This window comes from Pogona vitticeps, chromosome 3, assembly GCF_051106095.1.
Source record: "Pogona vitticeps strain Pit_001003342236 chromosome 3, PviZW2.1, whole genome shotgun sequence".
NCBI lineage: Eukaryota > Metazoa > Chordata > Lepidosauria > Squamata > Agamidae > Pogona > Pogona vitticeps.
Window position 1 is genome coordinate 56,748,604 of NC_135785.1, and position 20,593 is coordinate 56,769,196.

The window sequence follows — 20,593 nt, forward strand, 5'->3', positions numbered from 1 at the left end:
AGATTGTCCAGTTTTAACCCCTGATAAGTCTAAGTATTATAATCTAACTCCAGACACAATAGACAGAATCGCTGGCCTTTCCTTGGAAGAGCTTTTACTTTGTGTGGATCCTAAGCGTATTATACAACATGACAATATTTCTCCAAACCCCTCCAAGAAGGATGCAGAGGGCAATAACCAACCTCCTGGTGTAGTAAAGGATAACTTAAATAGATCTATAGAGGATATTGGAGTGCCATTGGGCTCGGCAAAAATTATGGGTAGTAAGGTCTCTGGTAAGAATGAACCAAAAAGGAAGGTGGGCAAAAATAGGGGTAGAGATAACAAGGGTGGTAGGAAGAAGGTAACTCTACCAAGTGGGAAGAGTAGGATCTCAAGGAAGAGTATCAATTTTGGCCCACTTTTCAAACTACTGGATGGAGCTGATTGTTCTAGTCCTTCCCTAAAACGGCCAAAAAAGGCGATTGCAGTTAGGAGGGATAGAAATGACACCAAGAATAATCCCCAATACAAAATGGAATCACCCAAGACCCAGAGAAGGGAGGATACAAAGAATTCTAATAAAGTGGAAACATTAGTTCCAGCTACAAATTATGCTCTAAGACAACCTGCCCTAGAAATAGAAAGGGTAGCCACTAGGAAAGCAGGATTCCCCCATGAGAAGAGTTCCCCTGATATAGTATCAGATATATCAACAGAGCCCATGGCCCAAAGACAGCAACAAGGGAACAAGGCTCTTCAGGAGGGTATGCCAATATCAGTTATAATTGGGAACCGGAATAGAATCAGACGGGTAGGGTTCATGGGAGGGAGACCAGGTGGAAGGAAGAAAATAAACAACCTTGAAAACAACAACAATGGGTTGATGGATAAGAAATTCAACCAGGGCTATAGGAGGCTGCATACTGAGTGGCAAGAACAGGCCAATGGCTGGCCTCAAGGGAGATCCTATTACAATTGACCCTTATCCTTAATATCTTGGAATGTCATGGGGTGGGCAGGTAGAGTGCGGGATGACTGTGTACGTACGTATCTAAGCAAGCATGACATCTTATTGTTGCAAGAGACATGGACCACCGAGTATCCAACTTTAGAAGGTTTCAAAGCCTATGGAATAAGTGCTGAACCATCTAATCATGGTAGGGCTAAGGGGGGACTAGGAATATTAATCTCCACTGCATTAAAAGTTAAAGTTAATGTTATACCCTCTAACTTACAATCAGCAATGGCAATAATAGTGCAACATGAGCAGATATCCTGTGTTATAATAAATGTATATCATACCCCACTGAAAACTAAACAACAAATAGAAACTGAATGGAGGAATTTAGAAGCTTATTTATGGCAAATAATTATAAAATATCCGAAGGCATTTCTTATAGTGGGAGGCGATTTCAATGCGAGAATTGGGCAAGATGATAGTAGCTTTTATAAGAGATATAAGTTATGCCCCTCTGAAGGTGGAAAAGCCTTGCTTCCCCTCCAAAGGAAGTCCAAAGATGGTAAGATAAACTACGCTGGTCATATGTTATTTCAGGTGGTAAATAAAATGAGTCTGTGTATACTAAACGGATCTTATCCAAATGACCACCCGGCTGAATTCACGTATTGGTCTGGGGAAAGGATGAGCCTTTTGGATTATATCATAGTTTCAGAAAAAATGGTGGGATGTATTCATTCATTTGAAGTTGGTGGATTTTTTGATAGTGATCATCTGCCCCTCAATATGCTTTTTCAGATACCGGGTTTTAATCCACGTATCAATGTTCAATACAATGAAGTTTTGACACGATGCAGAAATAGAGTGAGAGTGGTTAGATGGAACAAAAATACAGACAGTAGAATAGCCGAACTTTTAGGCTCAGAACACATGACTGAAATCTTAACAAAGGCTTTGGACCAAGTGAATGTGGATAGGTGTTTGGAGGGGTATGAACTTTTAACACAGGATATTTACAGGGTAATCAACGAAGTGAATACTGCTGGCACTAGACTGGATAGTCATCGAGAGACCGGTTGGTTTGATAGGGACTGCAGAGAAGCCAAAAGAGAGTTGAGGAAAAGCTACCTTACTTATAGAACTAAACCAGAGGAATTTACATCCCCAGTTTTGAAACAACAAAAGGCACAGTATAAATCTCTCCTAAGAAAAAAGAAAAAAGAAGCAATAGGGCGAGCATGGAGACAATTAAGTGAAGCTGTCAGGTTAAAAAATTCCTCCCTGTTTTGGCGACTTGTTGCTGATTGTCCTAATAGCCCCCATTTAGTACTGAATGCACATATATTGCCTGAAACATGGGAATCTTTTTTCAAAACTAAATATACTAAGTCAGATATGGAAGAAGAAGGTAGTCCAGAGATAGGAGAGCTGCCACAATGGCCACCAGTGAGCACCACAGAAGTAAAACACCTGATTCAAACCCTGAAGATAGGTAAAGCGCCTGGCACTGATCTGATTACACCTGAATTAATTAAAAAACATCTTGATTGGTGGGTTCCGGTAATTGCAGCCTTATTTACAGCCATTGATAAAACCGGGGAAATTCCTAAGGATTGGGGTACTGCCATCATAATCCCTATATATAAAAGAGGCAACAAAGACCAACCCTCTAACTACAGGCCTATTAGTTTACTTAACGTGATAAGTAAACTATATGCTAGACACCTTCAGTGGAAACTGAAAGATTGGATTGACCAAGAGTCCCTTATGGCTAAGGAACAGGCTGGATTTAGAGAGGCCCATTCGACCTTGGACCAAAGTATGATCCTGGAGCACTTAATTATGAAATACTCCTCTAAAAATTCGGTGTCTCTGTATGCAGCTTTTATTGATTTTAAAGCTGCATTTGACTCTATTTCAAGAAACATACTGTGGAAAAAATTAGCTAATATTAACATTGATAAGCGTTTATTATTCTTGATTCAAGCTTTACATAATAATACATCAGTAAGAATTAGAGTTAATCCCCAAGGACACCTTACAGCACCTGTTAAAACTGAAAAAGGGGTTAAACAGGGCTGCATTTTGGCGCCCTTGTTATTTAATCTTTATATAAATGATTTAGTAAAAAATCTAAATAATATGGACTTTTATCCCCCTAAGTTGGCAGATAAACACATTTCCATTTTATTATATGCCGACGATGCAGTACTACTCTCGAGAACCCCAAATGGATTAAAAAGAATGCTGCGGGCTCTTGCTGAATTTTGTCATCACAATCAATTAGAAGTAAACCATGACAAAACCAAGGTAATGGTATTTGCTAAAAGACCTAAAAAGTATATTTGGAAATTAAATGAGGTACGTATTGAGCAAGTACAATACTACAAATACTTGGGTCTGATATTCCAAGCAAATGGTAAGAGAAATGCACATATAAAACATGCAATAACAAATGCCCAAAAAAGCATGGGAGCTATACAAAAATTTTTCTGGACGCGGGGAGGAAGAAATGTCACAGCTGCTATTCGACTTTATACGATGAAATCATTAGCACAGATGACCTATGGAGCCCCATTTAGTATACCAGCTAACTTGACTGTTTTGGAAAGACAGCAATCAAAATTTCTAAGAGCCATATTACAGCTTCCTACATGTGCATCAAACTCAGCCATAAGGTTGGAAGCTGGGCTAGTAACTGTTGAGGCCAGGCTGTGGATAGCTGCTGTAACATATTGGCTAAAACTGAATCATAATACCTCAGGGCTAGTCTATTTGACATTACAAGATTGCTTTGTCCCAACATGGCGGAAAATGCTGGAACGTAAGCTGGGGTATTATGGATTCTCACAACAATATCTACTGTCAATGGATATGATCCAAGCAAAAAATTTGATTAAACAAAGGATCCTAGATATAGAAAGACAACATGATATAAACAAGGCCAAAGGATTTATTAAAATAAACTCCCTGAATAGATTGCTACCTATGTCGTACTTAAATGATTTAGAGTATTCTGAAAATAGAAGGGCTTTCATGTTATTACGCATGGACTTGTTGCCATCTGCGGTGTTGCTGGGAAGGTACAATAATACCCCCTACGAGAGTCGGTTATGTGTATGTGGTGAGGGGACTATAGAGACACTGAGTCATGTTATCCTAGAGTGTAAAATTTATGAGCAGATTCGGGAATGGCTCATAAAACCCTGTATACCCTCTTTGGATGGCAGAGATAGAAAGGAAATCCTTCAGAAACTTCTGGAAGATAGGAATAAGGAGGTAACAAATAGAGTGGCCAAGTTTGGACGGCTAGCGATAAAATTAAGGGATAGCTGGTTGAATGATAATGATCGAATAGGAGGTACTGGAGATATGCTATAGAATATGGAGCTGATTAGAGTTTATTTGGCTATCAGATGTACAATATTACCACTGTTATGTCACCTTGTTGTGCATTTTAATGTATATGTACATGTCTGTGGTTTTAACGGTCAGCGGATATAATCATTCTTTATGCTGTGGGAATACCTCATACCCCATTTGAGGATCCACCTGAAGTGACTTGGTTTTTAGAATTGAAATATGTGTACATTTTAATCCTCTTCTATTATGTTTTTAATTCAGCACTTTGTAGAAAGTATGTATTTGTACCTATACTTTTTAAACTTGCTAGTTCTGTGGATGATCAGCTGGCTCCAAGCAAGTGTATATTTTTATATTTATACTTATGTTTTAAATCTGTGGATGCTGGATGACCAAAGTGGTCAAAACAATAAACAATAAACAGTGGTCTGTGCTTCAAGTTAAGGGTTCTGTGTGAACCAAACTGTATGCATGTATGAATGAGAATAAGCCACGTTACTTTATCTTATTCACCTGATTATTTTATTTTCCCTGTGTGTTGTTTAAATAAACCTTATTCCTTTATTTGTTAAAAATCCATCCCTGGTCTGTGTGACTTTTTATAGGGAATGGTTGGTGGCAGCTTAGTTAACGTGTGGCAGATCCCAGTAGGTCTGGGTTTGTCACATTGATTGGTGTCCAGCGTGTGGGATACGACTGGTCCAGTTGTCCAGCGGTCCAGCAAAGCCTTGGCAAGTGTGCCCAGAGCAAGGGGGGGGGTCTAGTCAGGGACAATCTGAGAGCACGTAGGTAATCTTCTAGGTGTACCTCAAGGGGAGGTGCGCTAGTAGAAGAACGTGTAACCTCAGATTGGGGACTAGATTAGAGAGCTCTGAGGCAACTTGTTTTGGCGGGAAAAAAAGCTGACGCAAAACTGTGTAGTAGCAGTGATTTAGCCTGCCAGCTGAGAGGCCCAGCAGAGGGGGGTAGTCTCTAACTCGCTACAGTTGCAAGTAGTGCTGAGGAACAGCAGCAATCTATAGAAAGCTGGTTCTGAGGCAAAAGAGGAAAAAAGTGGTCGTTTTATTTTGAGGCTTGACTTTTTAAAGCAGCCTGTTCTGAGGGGGGATTATGCCCTTGACTCGAAGCCAAATGGCAGAAATGGGTGAAGTGAAAGACCCCCAGGTAGACCAAGGTTCTGAGGATGAATTTGGCTCAGTGCAGGGTGACAGCACGGGAGAACAGAACCCAGAACTCAGAAAAATACTCCTAGCCCAACAGCATGAACTGAGGGTGAGGGAAATGGAGGAAGTGAGAGAACCACAGGGAGACCTAAGAAACTTTAAGTTATCTCTAGAACATGAATTCAGAATGAAAGAACTAGAGAAGGAGGAACAAATTGAACAGCTTAAAATAAGAGGAAGAGAAAGAGCTGAAATCAGGCAGGCAGAGGCAGATGCCAAGGAAAGGGGAATGGCCATGAGGATGAAAGAGATGGAACTGGAACACAGAATTAGAATGGCACAATTAGAATTAACATTCCTCAATAAGAGAAATAACAATTTATCCGTTGAAGAAATTTCGGAAAGAGAAAAGTATGAGGCTCAGGCCAGACAAAGTGAGCAAGATCTTGAAAAATATAATCAGCAAAAAGACATTAAATTAAAAGAAATTAGAGATAAGACTGAAGAAAAAGTAAAAGAGATAAAAGCTAGGGCTGAGGAAGAAATTTTACAGATCAGGGCTGAGTTTGAGGCTAAGCAAAAGGAGCTGGATTTGAGAATAAAAGGGAAGAAATTGCAGCAAGGGGGAGGGGCCCATGGTGAAGGGAAGCCCTCAGACATGAAACCAAGACCTCAGATTTTGGAGGGAAAACCAAACCCAGAGGAGAAAGACTCCAAGTACAGCAGAAAATGTTATTTCTGTGAGGGAAAGGGCCATCTAATCTCAGGGTGTGAGAAATGGAAGCAGATAAAAGGAAATGTGCCTCATGAGTTGAGTGGAACCAAGCCAAAAGCTGTGTTCTGTGTCCAGAAAGAGCAAAGCTCCTTGTCACTGAGGGAGCCGGTTGCCATGGCTACTCAGTCTGGGACAGTTACATCTGCTGATCAGGCTGAGGAAAATGGTCCTCTTGTGGAGGTCAAGTGCTGCTTGCTCGTGAGAAAAGATTCTCAGTTGTTTGAAACAGCAGGGGTGGACGTAGGAATACTTGGCCATCAGTATCGGGGGCTGCGGGACACTTGTTCTCAGGTGACCCTGTGCCATCCAGATATTATTCCTAGGGAGTATATAATCCCAAATGAGAGCATGAAGGTGGCAGGGATTGAGGGGCAGGTGATCTCACTGCCAGTCGCGGAGGTACCTGTCAACTTTCAAGGCTGGAGGGGAGTTTGGCGGCTAGCGATTTCATCGACTCTGCCAGCAGCCGTGCTCGTGGGAAATGACCTGGCTGAACATGTGAAAAGGGTGCTAGTGATTACACGTTCACAAGCCACCACGGGGACAGTTCAGGGGGGTAATGATGAGCCAGAGACGGAAGCAGGTGGGGGAAGTTCAGAAGCTGTGGTAGAAACCTTAACCACAGACAGCAGATTTGGACAAGAGCAAAAGGCAGACGCCACTCTCCAGAAGTGTTTTGAACAGGTGACTGACGCCCAGCTAACACCTGAAACCCCAGTGAGATTTCTGGAGAAAAAGGGGGTTTTATATAGAGAGACCCTGAGGAATATCTCAAAAGGGGGAGATGGGATCCGAAGTCAGCTGGTGGTACCTGAAAAGTATCGCCCCATGATCTTACAAAGGGGGCACTCTGACATGTTTGCTGCACACTTAGGGGTGAACAAAACACAGCAGAGAATCACACAGAATTTTTACTGGCCTGACATAGGGAAGCAGATCAGGGAGTTCTGTAAACAATGTGATGTGTGTCAAAGGCAGGGGAATAGCCGCGATAGGACCAAAGCAAAGTTGTGCCCTTTGCCTGTGATTGACACTCCGTTCAAATGCATAGGGGTGGATATTGTGGGACCTTTGCCCAAGGCCACAAAGAGGGGGAATAGGTTCATTCTCACCATTGTGGACCATGCCACAAGATACCCTGAAGCCATACCCTTGACTAACATTGAAACTAACACAGTGGCAGATGCCTTGGTGGGGTATATGTCCAGGATGGGATTTGCCTCAGAGATAATCACAGATTTGGGCGCATCGTTCACATCAAAGCTCATGAAACGCTTATGGCAAATCTGTGGAATTAAGCTCAGGGAAGCCACTGCCTATCATCCTGAAAGTGATGGGTTAACTGAGAAGTTCAATGGGACTCTAATGCGCATGATTAGGGCTTACTTGGCAGAGAATCCAAACAATTGGGACCAGAAGCTGCAATCCCTTTTGGTTGCTTATCGATCAGTGCCACAAGCCAGTACCGGGTTCAGTCCATTTGAACTTTTATTTGGGAAAGGGGTGAAGGGGCCCCTTGATTTGATCGAGCAGGGTTGGGGGCAGATCGCCCAGGGTGACCCACAAGACGTTGTGACATATAGAGACTCTTTAAGGAAGGACCTAAAGAGAAACCTAGAGCTAGCAGCAGAGACCCTGCAAGCTCAAAAGGTCAGAAAGAAAGCTTGGGATGACCAGCAAGGCAGGGAGAGGCACTTTGACCCAGGGGAGGAAGTGCTGTGGCCTGGGCCCTGCAGAGAGAGCAAACTGCAGCTGGGTATCCCAGAGAGAAAATACTTGGGTCACATGGTAGGGGGAGGAGTGATAAAACCCCTGGAGGCCAAAATAGAAGCTGTTCGTGATTGGCCTAGACCCAACACCAAGAAAAAGGTCAAATCATTTCTTGGGTTGGTGGGCTACTACAGAAAGTTCATCCCGAGGTTTAGCGAGATTGCGGCTCCGCTGACCGATCTGACGAGGAAGAAGGCTGATGACCGCATCCCGTGGACCAGCGACTGTGAGGAGGCGTTCCAGAGGTTGAAGGAGGCGTTAATCAACTATCCTGTGCTGCGTGCTCCAGACTTTGACCGGGAGTTTATCATCTACACCGATGCGTCTAACAGCGGGGTAGGAGCAGTTCTGTGCCAGGAGGATGAGAATGGTGACCAGCATCCAGTGTCCTACCTGAGTAGGAAACTTCAAAAAGGTGAGAGACATTTGGCAACCGTGGAGAAGGAGTGTTTGGCAATAGTCTACGCGATCCAGAAGGCCAAGCCTTACATCTGGGGAAGACATTTTGTTCTGTGCACTGACCATTCACCACTGCAATGGTTAAAGACAATGAAAACCCACAATAGCAAACTTATGAGGTGGGCTTTAAACCTACAGGACTATGACTTTGAAGTGAAGGTGGTCAGAGGGTCAGTGAACTGTGTTGCTGACGCCTTGTCAAGAAGACCTGAAGAATGAAGACGGCGAAAGAACATGGACTATGTATATATTTTGGTGAACAAAAAGTTAAATGTACCTGTTTTTTGAACTTGGTTTGTATGAATAAAGGTAAATTGATGTAATGTATATGGTAAATGTTTAAATGCCTAATTGCTATGGTTAACTTAGAATGTAAGTATAAGTAAGTATGATATGGTATGTATAACTGTTGTTGTGTGTTTTATCCAGGTTGTTTTTTGGTGAAAAGCACCTTAGCTTTCCCCCTACAAAACAACTTATAAAGAGGGGAGGTGTTACATACAGCACTGATGTTACCTGTCTGTCATGGGTTTGGAGGGAAAGTTCCATCCTATGGAGAGTGGAAGGCGGGACATCAGGAGGAGGGGCTGTACTGTATATATATGTGAAGCCTGTGTGGTGAAGGGAGACGCTGGGATGTGACGAAGCAGCAGCTGGGAAGAAGAAGCTGGTGTGGGAGTCTGTGTGTCAGACAGGGTACTACTGTGTGTCAGAGTACCAACCTGATAGGTTCAGGTGTCTGTTGGTTAGCCAGAACTGATAGGTTCAGGGTCTGTGCTTCAAGTTAAGGGTTCTGTGTGAACCAAACTGTATGCATGTATGAATGAGAATAAGCCACGTTACTTTATCTTATTCACCTGATTATTTTATTTTCCCTGTGTGTTGTTTAAATAAACCTTATTCCTTTATTTGTTAAAAATCCATCCCTGGTCTGTGTGACTTTTTATAGGGAATGGTTGGTGGCAGCTTAGTTAACGTGTGGCAGATCCCAGTAGGTCTGGGTTTGTCACAGCCATGAGGTGGAGTGAGCCATGTACACAGATTTTGTAATACTGCTGTTTTGGAAAGAGCGACAGTGCCATGTGCAGCTTTACCCTGGTTGCATTTAAGCTACTGTACTCAGTGCCATCTGGCAAAGGGTCTGATATTGTATTCTGTACCCAGATTTGTTAAACCTTTCATTTTGAGCTCATATAATCGGTTAGGATGTATGAAAATGTCTGGAGTTCCATCAGAATTTACACTGGAGTTATTTTTGGCTGATGATAGGGCTGAGGGGTAAGGAAATGGAAAAGAATAACACTATACAGTATTTATAGAAAAGCTAATTCTGGGTCTTGTCATTATTGATCCATACCACCCAGTGGAGAAAGAGGAATTAAAATTGGATGTTGTCTGTGAAAATATTGAAGATACTTTGTCTTTGTAAGTCAGTTATGAGGAATAAGCTTTTCCTGGTGGGCATGGAGGATTGCAAGGACATGTAAGGCAAAAATGGGATGTTTCTTGTTCCGATCATTTTAATGACTCCTTATGGTTTTGATAGTTATAGACAAAATATTAACATTTAGGAAAATATACTTACATGTACCTTGTTTGTATATGTAAGTATATTTTCCTGAATGTTAATATTTTTTCTGTAACTATTAAAACTATCATGTACTTTGTTTCAACATGTAGTTATAATAAACTAGGACACTGTGTTTATATCACACTTGTTAGAGATCAAACTGAAGCAACCAAAATAATTAGTTAAACCTTTGCAAAGTATTTGCTACTTTCCAGTTGCAAAGTGGCTTTCTAAGTATGTGCACCTTATACAAACACGGATGGGAAACTTGGTTTGGGTAAGTGGGACAGTTTTCTGCCCCTGGGCTCCTGGATGGACCACATGGGTTGCCAGAAACAGAGAAAACAGAAATAGTCCACATACAATTTGGAGGGTGGGGAAAGGGGGGTATTTTTGTTTTGAAAACCTGTAACTGGGCCCTGTGGTTTGTTTAGAAAGCAAATTGCTGTTCCTAAAGGCTTCCAGAAATGGAATCCCCTTTTATTGCTGGGAAGACAAAGATGTTTTATAAGGTTGGGGCCTGCAAAAATAACCTTTCCCTGATCTGTAGGACTTGTAGCTTCCAATTTATCATTCTCAAACTGTGGCAATGTTCTGTTTCATCTGCCAGGAAAGAAACCTGTTTAGAAGCATTTAATTAACTTCAGGTCTACCTGTCAGGGGAGGAACAGGAATGTTGACTTTATTGTAACATTTAATTGCTGGTGCCTGAGGTTTTCTTTGTTTCTCCCTTTTCCTCCTCTGTTTTATATTGTGACCAAGAGGGCAGAGATATTCTCTTAGTCTTTCTGTCTTAAAAACGGGATATAAATGATGTAAAAATAGCAAGCTACACACTGTAGATGACAGAAACAGCTGACATGCAGGGCTTTTTATTTTGACTGGATATGGTTTTTTATGCAGAAATTAAACTCTAGTGAAAAACATGTTTCTTAGTACTTTAAAGGTGACAAGTATTTTTTTATTTTGTTTTGTTTGCTGTGTATATGTGGATTTAAAAAAACTGGCTGTTTTGTTGACTTGATGTCTGTCAGCAGCAAAAATTAGTCATATTTGCCATTAAGACAAGACCACACAAAGATCACTATGGAGAGTAATCTGCAGAGCATCAGGCACATTGGCCCAGATTCTATAGCACTCTTCTGTTAGTGTTGTCAAAACTATAGCACCAACATATTCACTGGATGAATACTTGTGGATTAGTGCCATGTAGTATGGTATGATTCTTTAATCAGGCCTCAGGAAAAAAATTAATTCATAGAAAGGCATTGATTGTGAGACCTTAATATGATTTTTTTTCTCAGGCCCTCCTCCTATAAGTTATTTGTAAATCCTTTCTCAAAAGTATTATGATTTTCAGCAAAAACTATGTTCCTGTGATAAACATTTTTCTAAGCAAACAAACCAGGCCTTATTTGCATGTAGCACTGAAATTTTAGGCAGGCAGTTTCCTGCTTGTTAGTGCAGTAATGAAGAAAACATGTTAAATGGCAGTCAAACTAGTAAAGAGTCAGAATGTAGGTTACAAATGAAGTGAGCTAACAAATATAAAAAGTTTTCTAGAATCCTTGGAGAAGCCAAGGCTAAAGTTGGTCCATTTTATCCCTATTACAATTTTCTTGTACCTGGATTTTAAATATTAAATAACTGCTTCATCGTTTTCTATGAATATTACAGAACCACATTTTGTTGAATAACAAAGGAGTTCTGTTGTGCTTGTTGAACCACAAAAGACAATTGACACCTCTCTAGTTTCATTTAGCATTGTGTCTTCAGTCTTTCTACATCTTCCTTTACAGATTAACCTTGTGGTTTTATAATCTAGGTCTTACTGCTTTGCTTTTATATACTATTACATAATTATTTGTGGATAAATTAAAATTTACTCTTGTGAGATTATATGAAATTATCTGCAGTACCCTCATATATTCAGCTCTTAGGAAAGTCCACTGTTAACTCATTTCTTTAAGGCAGGGGTCTCCAAACGTTTCACACAGAAGGCTGCATAATATATTTTCAAGAGCCGAAGGAATGCATCTGCACCCACCCACACTCACACCTGTCCACATACACGCATACATGCACTCCTATCAACCCGCATGCATGCACTCCCATCCACCTGCCCGCCCGCCCGCTTGTGCTCAGACTCACCCACGTGCTCATATGGACAGGCCGGATAAAAAGGCCAGGTGGTTCGGATGAGGCCGTACTTTGGAGACCACTGCTTTAAGGTACAAAGCTTTAACTTATTGATCCCCAGCTGGGAGATCCTGAAGAATTTCTAGGAGGGTGGCATGATTTTCTCTCTCTCTCTCTCTCTCTCTCTCTGTGCGTGCGTGTGTGTGTGTGTGTGTGAAGAAAAAAGGTATTTTACAGTTTCAACAAATCTCTGTAGTAATGATTACTAGCATTGTGAATTTCTTATAATATTATTTGTGCTAATATTTAATTTTAAATACCGTACTTAGTTTTGGTTTACAGTGGAACCTCTACTTACGAACGGCCCTACCTATGAACAATCCAATTTACAAACAGCTCCGGCCGCAAAATTTTGCTTCTACTTGTGGCTGGAGCTTCAAGAAACGAACGAAAAAGGCAGGGGAAAAGGCCGGGAAATTCAAACCGTTGGTGGCGAAGAGGCTGCTTCTTTGTAGCTCTTTCACCCCAATGGTTAGGAAAAGGGAGGCTCAGCCTCCCAGGCTTCCAGCGCTGCTGCTACCGCCGCTGGGAGACAAGCCGCCGGACCATCCCGGCTGGGCTCAGCCTCCTGGGCTTCCAGCGCTGCCGCTGCAGGCTTTCCTGGGGTAGACATGGTCTAGAGGGGCGGGGTAAAAATCAAATAAATAAATAAAATAAAATAAATTTGCCCCAATCGCCACCTTTCTCCCCCACCATGGAAGACTTTCCCGGGGTTCGCCGCAAGTGCCAGAATTTTCTATCATTTGGCCATACACACTTAGTCTTCAGAAGTTGACATTCAGAACAGTTTGGGTACCAAAGTTTGAGAAGTATGGGCTTAGAGCATGTGCCTTGCATGCAAGCAATCATGAGATCTTTCCCCAGCCTTTCCAGTATAAAAGATCTTGGATAGTAAAGGTGGAAGATCCTTGCCAGAGAAGGATATCTTTTCATTTTTGGACTCCATATAAAGATACTTTGGTAAAACAGACAGGCATCTTACCTTGTTTTGATTAATCTTGTTTTAGACCTAGGGGAAATGTCTAGAAGGCGGTATAAGATATAGCTCAAAAGACAAAATCAGGGCTCTATATCACAGCATCATTGACTAAACGCACAGGTTTTATGACCTGGGTACATAGCATTTTAATTTTTTTAATTGAAGAATTGATTTCCAAGATTTTCAAATTGATTTGGACATGCAAGCCAGTACTTGTGTTAGTTTACTTACAATTTTAAACTGTTTAAAGAAGCCCAGGATTCACTGTTTCATAGCCATCTTAAGGCCTGTTCAAACGATGAATTGAAATGATTTATTAATTTTTAAATATATATTTGTATCCCTTTTCTCATCTTTCTAGAACAATGGTTCCCAACTTTTGATCTCCAGATGTTTTTTGACTAAAATTCCCAGAAGCCTTTGCCACTAGCTGTGTTGTCCAGGATTCTTGGAGTTGCAGTCCAAGAACATGTGGGGATGACTTTTCTACAATATTTTATTTCCAAAATTAAATTAGTAGTGCCATAATAAATACCAGATAATTGTCATAACTACATTATGATTGAAATAAAAATGACACAGGAGAATCCAGTTTAAAAGAGCAGAAAAGTAAAAAATAAAATGTCATTCAAAGCCTGACTGAGTGGCAATATATTCAAAGATTATCTGGTTATAACAACTTCTTTGGGAGTGGCAGATGAATGGACAGGGAAATGAAAATTTACAAGTGAGGCACAGCAAATAGAAAGACCTTGTTCCTTGTTGTCATAGAGGAGCTGCTGATTAATATCTTAAACAGTTTATAGGTGTGTTTTTCAGCTATCCTGTCTGCATGTTGATTGGAGCTGTGTTAGGGCTCATGATCAGTCTTCATATTTATTTGTTACAAGAGGACAGGGTATACCTCTTTCATGGCAACTTGTTTTTGCTGTAGGGATTTGTCACAATGTTGCTGTAGTTTCCATTCCTTCCAAGTTGCTGCTATATTGTAAATATATATTGTTGTTCATTTTCTTTCATCTGTTTCCATGTGATAGAAGCTGAAAATGGAAGCCTGTATCATCTTGGCAGAGAGAACAGAAATATGCCCACATGACTGCTGAAAATGTGAAGAAAACTGTGTGCCTAATAGCCATTGCTTTTTTGTAACTGATAGCTTCTTCTGGAAATAGCCATGTTTGTAAGGAAGTGACTGGCACAATAAAAATACTAGCAAATCTGTTAGTATGAAAATGGCACTCAAAACAGCACAGACATGTAGTGGCCATGGAAACTGCCACATAGTGTACACAGAAAGACTGTGTTTATTCTCACTCCTGTTGTTATAACAATGAAAGGAATTGCATTCCCCTACCAGCATCATTAGAAAGAAATTGAGGAGACTGTTTTGCTTTATTGATGAAATGTTTCCTTTGCTCTTCTTCAGGGATGCACAATTGTTATCTGAGGTAGGGCAGATGTTGAGATACTGCTGAGGTTTTGCTGTATTGTTCTAAAGATTTCATTTACTAATCATTTTAAATACTGTATTCTGAGTTTCATTTGATCATGAATTAACAAAGTCTTCAATGTAAGTAGGTAGAGTTTGCATATTGTGTGTATTGTCACTTTCATATTGGAACATATTTTTTTTTTTGCTTTCACAGGACTAGTTCTGTTGTTAACTTGAAAAATAATAACACCTCTGTGCTCAAGAAGGCTCAAGCTTTTTACCACTTCTTGCAGTAGCTTTCAAGCTAGAGATCAGACCACTGCTCTGGCAAAGGAAAATGGAGCCAGTTTGGATGGTTCTTAATAAAAAGAAATTGGGAGTAAAAGAGGCCCCAACAATATTGGGGGTAGTTTGTATGTTACAGATATTTTATGTTACAGATATTTTATACAGACTTATAAAGTCTCTGGAAGCTGTATAAATGCTCTTATAAAATAATCTGCAGTATGGATGATAAAAACATCTAACATAAATTTGGTTTTTATCTCTTTTACAGGCTCAAAACAAAGAAACAAGAGTCCTTGCAGCTGCAAAAGTGATTGATACTAAATCTGAGGAAGAACTTGAGGACTACATGGTTGAAATTGATATCCTAGCATCCTGTGATCATCCGAATATTGTCAAACTTCTAGATGCTTTTTATTATGAAAATAATCTTTGGGTATGTATTTGCTGTTGTTCAGAGCTGTATGCTTAAGGGGGCAATGTGGAATTCGTGTCTTTAGGCTTGACTAAGCGGTGCATTTTCCCAGTTTTTTAACAATCAGTCTTCAAACCTGTTTTGCATAGGTTTTTATCAGTTTGCTTAATTGTTTATGTTTAAGCCTATAGTCATAACATTTGACTTTAAATGTTTTGGTGAGAAATTTGTGTCTAGAACTTTGAATTTGTGGACAAGTATAGAGTCAGAGAACATCCATAATTGTAATTTGGATTTTGGGCACAGAAGTTCTATTTTTTACTCCCTTTGGTGGAGAGACAGATCTGTCCTCTCCTGAATACTCTGGAATCAATATAGATATCTCAGAATTTCATGTACTGAGAAATGGTGGGATAATTCCATTTGCCACAAATGAGAAGATGGGGAAGACAGTGTTCCTTTTGAGCTGTGTGTATATGCACAGAGCTCCATCAGGGTTGCACACCAGCAGCTTATGTTGACACCCATTTAATTCCAGTTTCGGATTAAATCCTGCCCCCTCGGACATGCATGAGGTGAGGCTTTCGCTCAGCAGGGCCAAAAATTAGAGGGAACTTTGGGAGGAGCAGATTCCCTGGTGATGTAGTATGTCTCTTCCTGTACATGATGTGCTAAAATGTTCTTAGCTGGCTTCATATAATCTTACAGCCAAGTGCAAGTATTGATTCCTGCATTTCAAATGGGCAGATGAGTGGCTTTATATCAAGCCAGGCATGACCCTAAATGACATAAGGGGTTGACTTTTCCCACAGGTTTTTTGTTGTTGTTGTTGCTATGCCATAGAACTAGTAGGAAGGAGGACAATTTGAATCAATAATGTTTGGCTACTAAGTCATAGTTTGAGGGTGCTTGTATAAATTGGAGAAATTGTACTTTGACAGGTTTGCTAGAGGTACATACACTGGTACCTCGCAAGACGAATGCCTCGGGCAATGAAAAACTCACAAGATGAAAGCCTCTGATGGTGCTCGGCAAGCCTCTGAAAGGAAAAAGGCAGGGGGAAAGGGCAGGAAGTTCGAAAATGGTGCTGGTGAAGGCTTCAGAGGCTTGCACAGCTCCATCGGAGGACTGCCGGGGGACATCTGAAAGTGGCAATCGTGGTTGCGGGGGACCCCCACCAGTCCTCCGATGGTGCTTCCCCAGCTCCCTACCTGGTAAGTGACTTTTAAAAAAAAATCCCATAGGAACGCATTAATTAAATTTCAGTGCATTCCTATGGGAAAACTCACCTCACAAGATGAAAATTTCACAAGACAGCAGGTCTCGCAGAACGAATTATTTTCGTCTTGCGAGGCACCACTGTACTACTTTTGTATTTCAGAGAAGATTTGAAGTTTAAGAGAAGGTTATGGTCTACTATCAGCTAAATATGTTCCCTACATTGTATTTGAAAATAAAGTGATAAAGTAAGACATTGGTCCTTAGTGTCATCAGTCAAAATAACAAGCAAAGCAGTCATACAGCTGCCTAGTCCTCATTGAATGCTAGTGTATCATTTTGTCCTGTAAGAAAATATGGACTTTCAGGAGTTCCATAAAGGGTCTGTGACAAAAAGTTTACATTTTGTTATACAGTGGTGCCTCGCTTAACGAGTGCACTGCATAACGATGAAATCGCATAGCGATCCGTTTTTTCGGATCGCTAATGCGATCGCTTAACGTTTTTCCTATAGGGCACAATTCGCTTTGCGAAGACCGGTAAGCGTTTCGCTTACCGATCTTCGCAAAACGAAGCCCGACGATCAGCTGTTCGGCGGCCAAAATGGCCGCCGGAAGCCCGGAAATGGCCCAAAATGGCCGCGCGCAGCGTTTTCGCGCTCTCGTTAAGCGAGGCGAGGGCGCGAAAATGGCTGCCGGCCATTACGAAGCTTCGTTGAACTGTGAGTATTTGGCCCATTTGGAACGCATTAAACGATGTTTAATGCGTTCCAATTGTTTTTTTTTTTTGATCCGTTCAACGATGCTTCAGCATAGCGAAGGTTAATCCGGAACGGATTAACCTCGCTATGCGAGGCACCACTGTATAAACATGGTTCCCTTGCAATAGTTTATTAAATTCTAAGAACCATGGAGCTGAGGGATTTGTTTAGTACTCAAATGATAGAGAATAGGAAGATTCTTAATGGACTCCACCAGCTTTGCCTCTTGAGTTTCCACAACTTTAATGCAATTTTGCCGCTCCATATAACATTTTAGAAACAGCGGCTAAAGGCAAGTCACAAAAGGTAAGGATCATTTTGCATGCTTAGCACTTCCAGTTTTCAAAGTTCTGATTTTCTTGCTACACACATTAGTAAACCTCTTATAAGATGTTGATCTTTTAACGGAATACTGACTACCTTGTTCATAGGCATAGCTCAGTCTGATTGAAGTATATGATTTCTCTAGACTAAATGAGTAGATGTGTAAGATAGTGGGATTGTAATGGTTATCATTGAATGCATACCTAATGAAGCAATAGTCAAGTGCTAAGCTTTCTGAAACTACTGTTTCCACAGCTGAAGAAAAGCAGTGGAGCTCATAAAAACCTGCCATTTCTTTTTCTTTTTAAAATCTATGACAATGAAGAAGTATATGAGAGATTTATTAGACAAGCATTACAAACCAAAGGGTGCTAGTACACTTGGTTAGAGGAATTTTGGTTCTGCTTCTCAGTCTTGATTAGCCAACATAAAATTTCAGTTTATACTCTTTTGTAACAAACTGTTCCTATTTTTATATGCAGATACTCATTGAATTCTGTGCTGGTGGTGCTGTAGATGCTGTAATGTTGGGCAAGTACATTTTTTATTTTATGAAATAGCTACAGTTTTGTATGTCAATGACATGTTCACTATAGCATATTTGTTTTTAAAATATATTCATTTTCAGAATGATCAGCACACATTTAACACATGTTAAATAAAACAGCAATAGATATCCTTAACAGCTTTTCCAAATTTTCTGACCAACTAAAAGGTTTTTATAAATAAGCAGGTTTTACAGTTCCTTGGGTCATAAGATAATAGCAGTTTCTTACCCTACTAAAGAAGGTCATTCAGGGATCTTTGGGACATTGCAGTGAAGTCCTGAAAAGAATCTGTTTCCCTCCTAGTTCCAAGGCTGTCCTTACTTCCAAGGTGGAAGTCTCCCAATTATACGTTGCTGCGTGGATAGGATATGAGGTTTTTCATTCTTAAAGGGAAGTGTGTTGCCAATCCTGATGTAGGGGAAAATGTGCTTCATATAGCAATAGTTTTAGAACGCTACAGAGCACAGTTTTCATCCACTATTTGAGGTATTTTGTAAGTTCATTTTGCAACAACAATAAATAGCACTGCTTCAATTACTGTATTTGACCAGTGCCTACAGGATGATAAAACAAGAAGCATCATTTGAATGTATTATATTCAATATTATCAGCTTTTATTTATTGGCCACATTATCTATTGGTGTATGTCCACCAGTGTAAATTTGAGCAGCAAATTGCCACTAGTTAAGACATTAGTATAGGCATGTAGTGTCACACACCAGTTACTGTATATGACTTGGCATGGAACTACAAATGCCCATCCAGACTTGCTCAGTAGCAGCAATTTATCACTGAAAATTACATCAATGGATTTATGCCACCATATTTCTTCAGCCAGATTCTGACCACTGTCTATCTGTATTTGCAAGAAAAGTTTCTGTCTTTTGCTTCGCTTATCAAGACCTTTTGCAAAGCAAGGCTTTTATATCTGTGTGTTTTGCTGCAGAACTTGAAAGACCACTAACAGAGCCACAAATCAGGGTGGTTTGCAGGCAGACACTGGAAGCACTGCACTATCTACATGAAAATAAAATTATTCACCGAGATCTAAAGGCTGGCAATATACTTTTTACTTTAGATGGAGACATCAAACTGGGTGAGTATTACATTTTTTAAAAATTGAAGTAATGTAAAAGGAATTATCTGGATTTTGGCATTTCTTTTATTTCAAGAAGTTTACCAAAAGTTATGAGTATGGTTATGAGTATAACTTTTGGTAAGCATTTTTGACCTGGAAAACAAATAATCTAAAGAATTCTTTTAATTACAATTGGCAGTTAGGTAACTATAGTTGTTTTGAATTTCAAAGGAACAAGGTTTTGTTTAAACTTCAATTCAGATTCCCACTCCAGTTTCTTTCCAAAGCTTTAGGCAAAATAGATGAATTAGGTTCAATAAAATTATTTTTAAAAAGAATTAAAATCAGAATATTTAAATTTTTTATTCTTATTGCTAAAACACTTGTTGCTTTTAAAAAGCCATATGTGACTATAGATTTCACGTAGAAGGTGTTATAGCTCAAACTCTCATTATCGAAAAGGGATTATGTATTCTAATCTCATATCATGAGACACTGGGCAAAATCCTCTTGCTATCTGCACGGGCATAACTCACCATTATACCCTCAGTAGCTATAATAGCACTAAAGTAGAAGTGATGTCTACAAAACACTTCTGCCTGCACATTGCAGAATGGTCATAATGGGAATCACACATCTGATTGTGCAGACAAATTGTGCAATTAACTGTTGCCAGATGTAACGCTTGGCACTTTTATGTAGGTATAATATTTGTATCACACCTGCACGGACAGGATTTTGTCCAGTGTACTTCTATGATGTATTTTGGATTTTATAAAATGATTCCAGCAGTTCTTGGATTAGGAGAATCTAAACTGGGAAAGAGTGGTGTAGGCTTTTTTTTAAAAAAACAATCTGATTAATTTACATCTTGACCTGAATGATAATTCATCTCAATTTCAGTAGTGATAATTTGAAGGTTCTGAATCAGACTAAAAATGACTTCAGGTGTTGCTGTTTTAGAGCTTAGTATAACTGTAAAAACCGATTCTGAAATCTGTAGATTGTTAGACTTCAGAGGAATTCAGAAACAGCAAGAAATTTTTGTTGAGCATTTAGAAATGTTGTTTAGCGTTTGTTGAGCTTTAGAAATGCTGTTGAGCATTTCTAAAGCTCAGTGTGATTTCAATACCTAAGCCGTCTTGCCTGTTACCACTTGTTTCATAAGTGTTCTCCAGGTTAACTTGTCTGCTTCCAATACTTTACTTTCTTTAATGTTTATCAGTACTGTGTACTTTCACAATAAGCATTTTTAGGCATTCAAGGCCATTTGCTGCTTGGGATTTTTGAAAACTGAAAAAAAATGAAAGAATTA

At 40.0% G+C, this 20,593-nt stretch overlaps 1 protein-coding gene across 4 annotated transcripts in view; it reads left to right on the forward strand.

The window, feature by feature from the left end:
* The window catches only part of SLK (STE20 like kinase), a 72,955-nt gene that overhangs the window by 14,722 nt on the left and 37,640 nt on the right, over positions 1-20,593 (forward strand). For all 4 annotated transcript variants that reach the window (XM_020788942.3, XM_020788945.3, XM_020788944.3 and 1 more), the window contains exons 3-5: positions 15,207-15,371; positions 18,135-18,183; positions 19,147-19,296. In XM_020788942.3, coding sequence (XP_020644601.3) covers positions 15,207-15,371; positions 18,135-18,183; positions 19,147-19,296 — 364 coding nt within the window. The remainder of the gene's footprint in view (positions 1-15,206; positions 15,372-18,134; positions 18,184-19,146; positions 19,297-20,593) is intronic.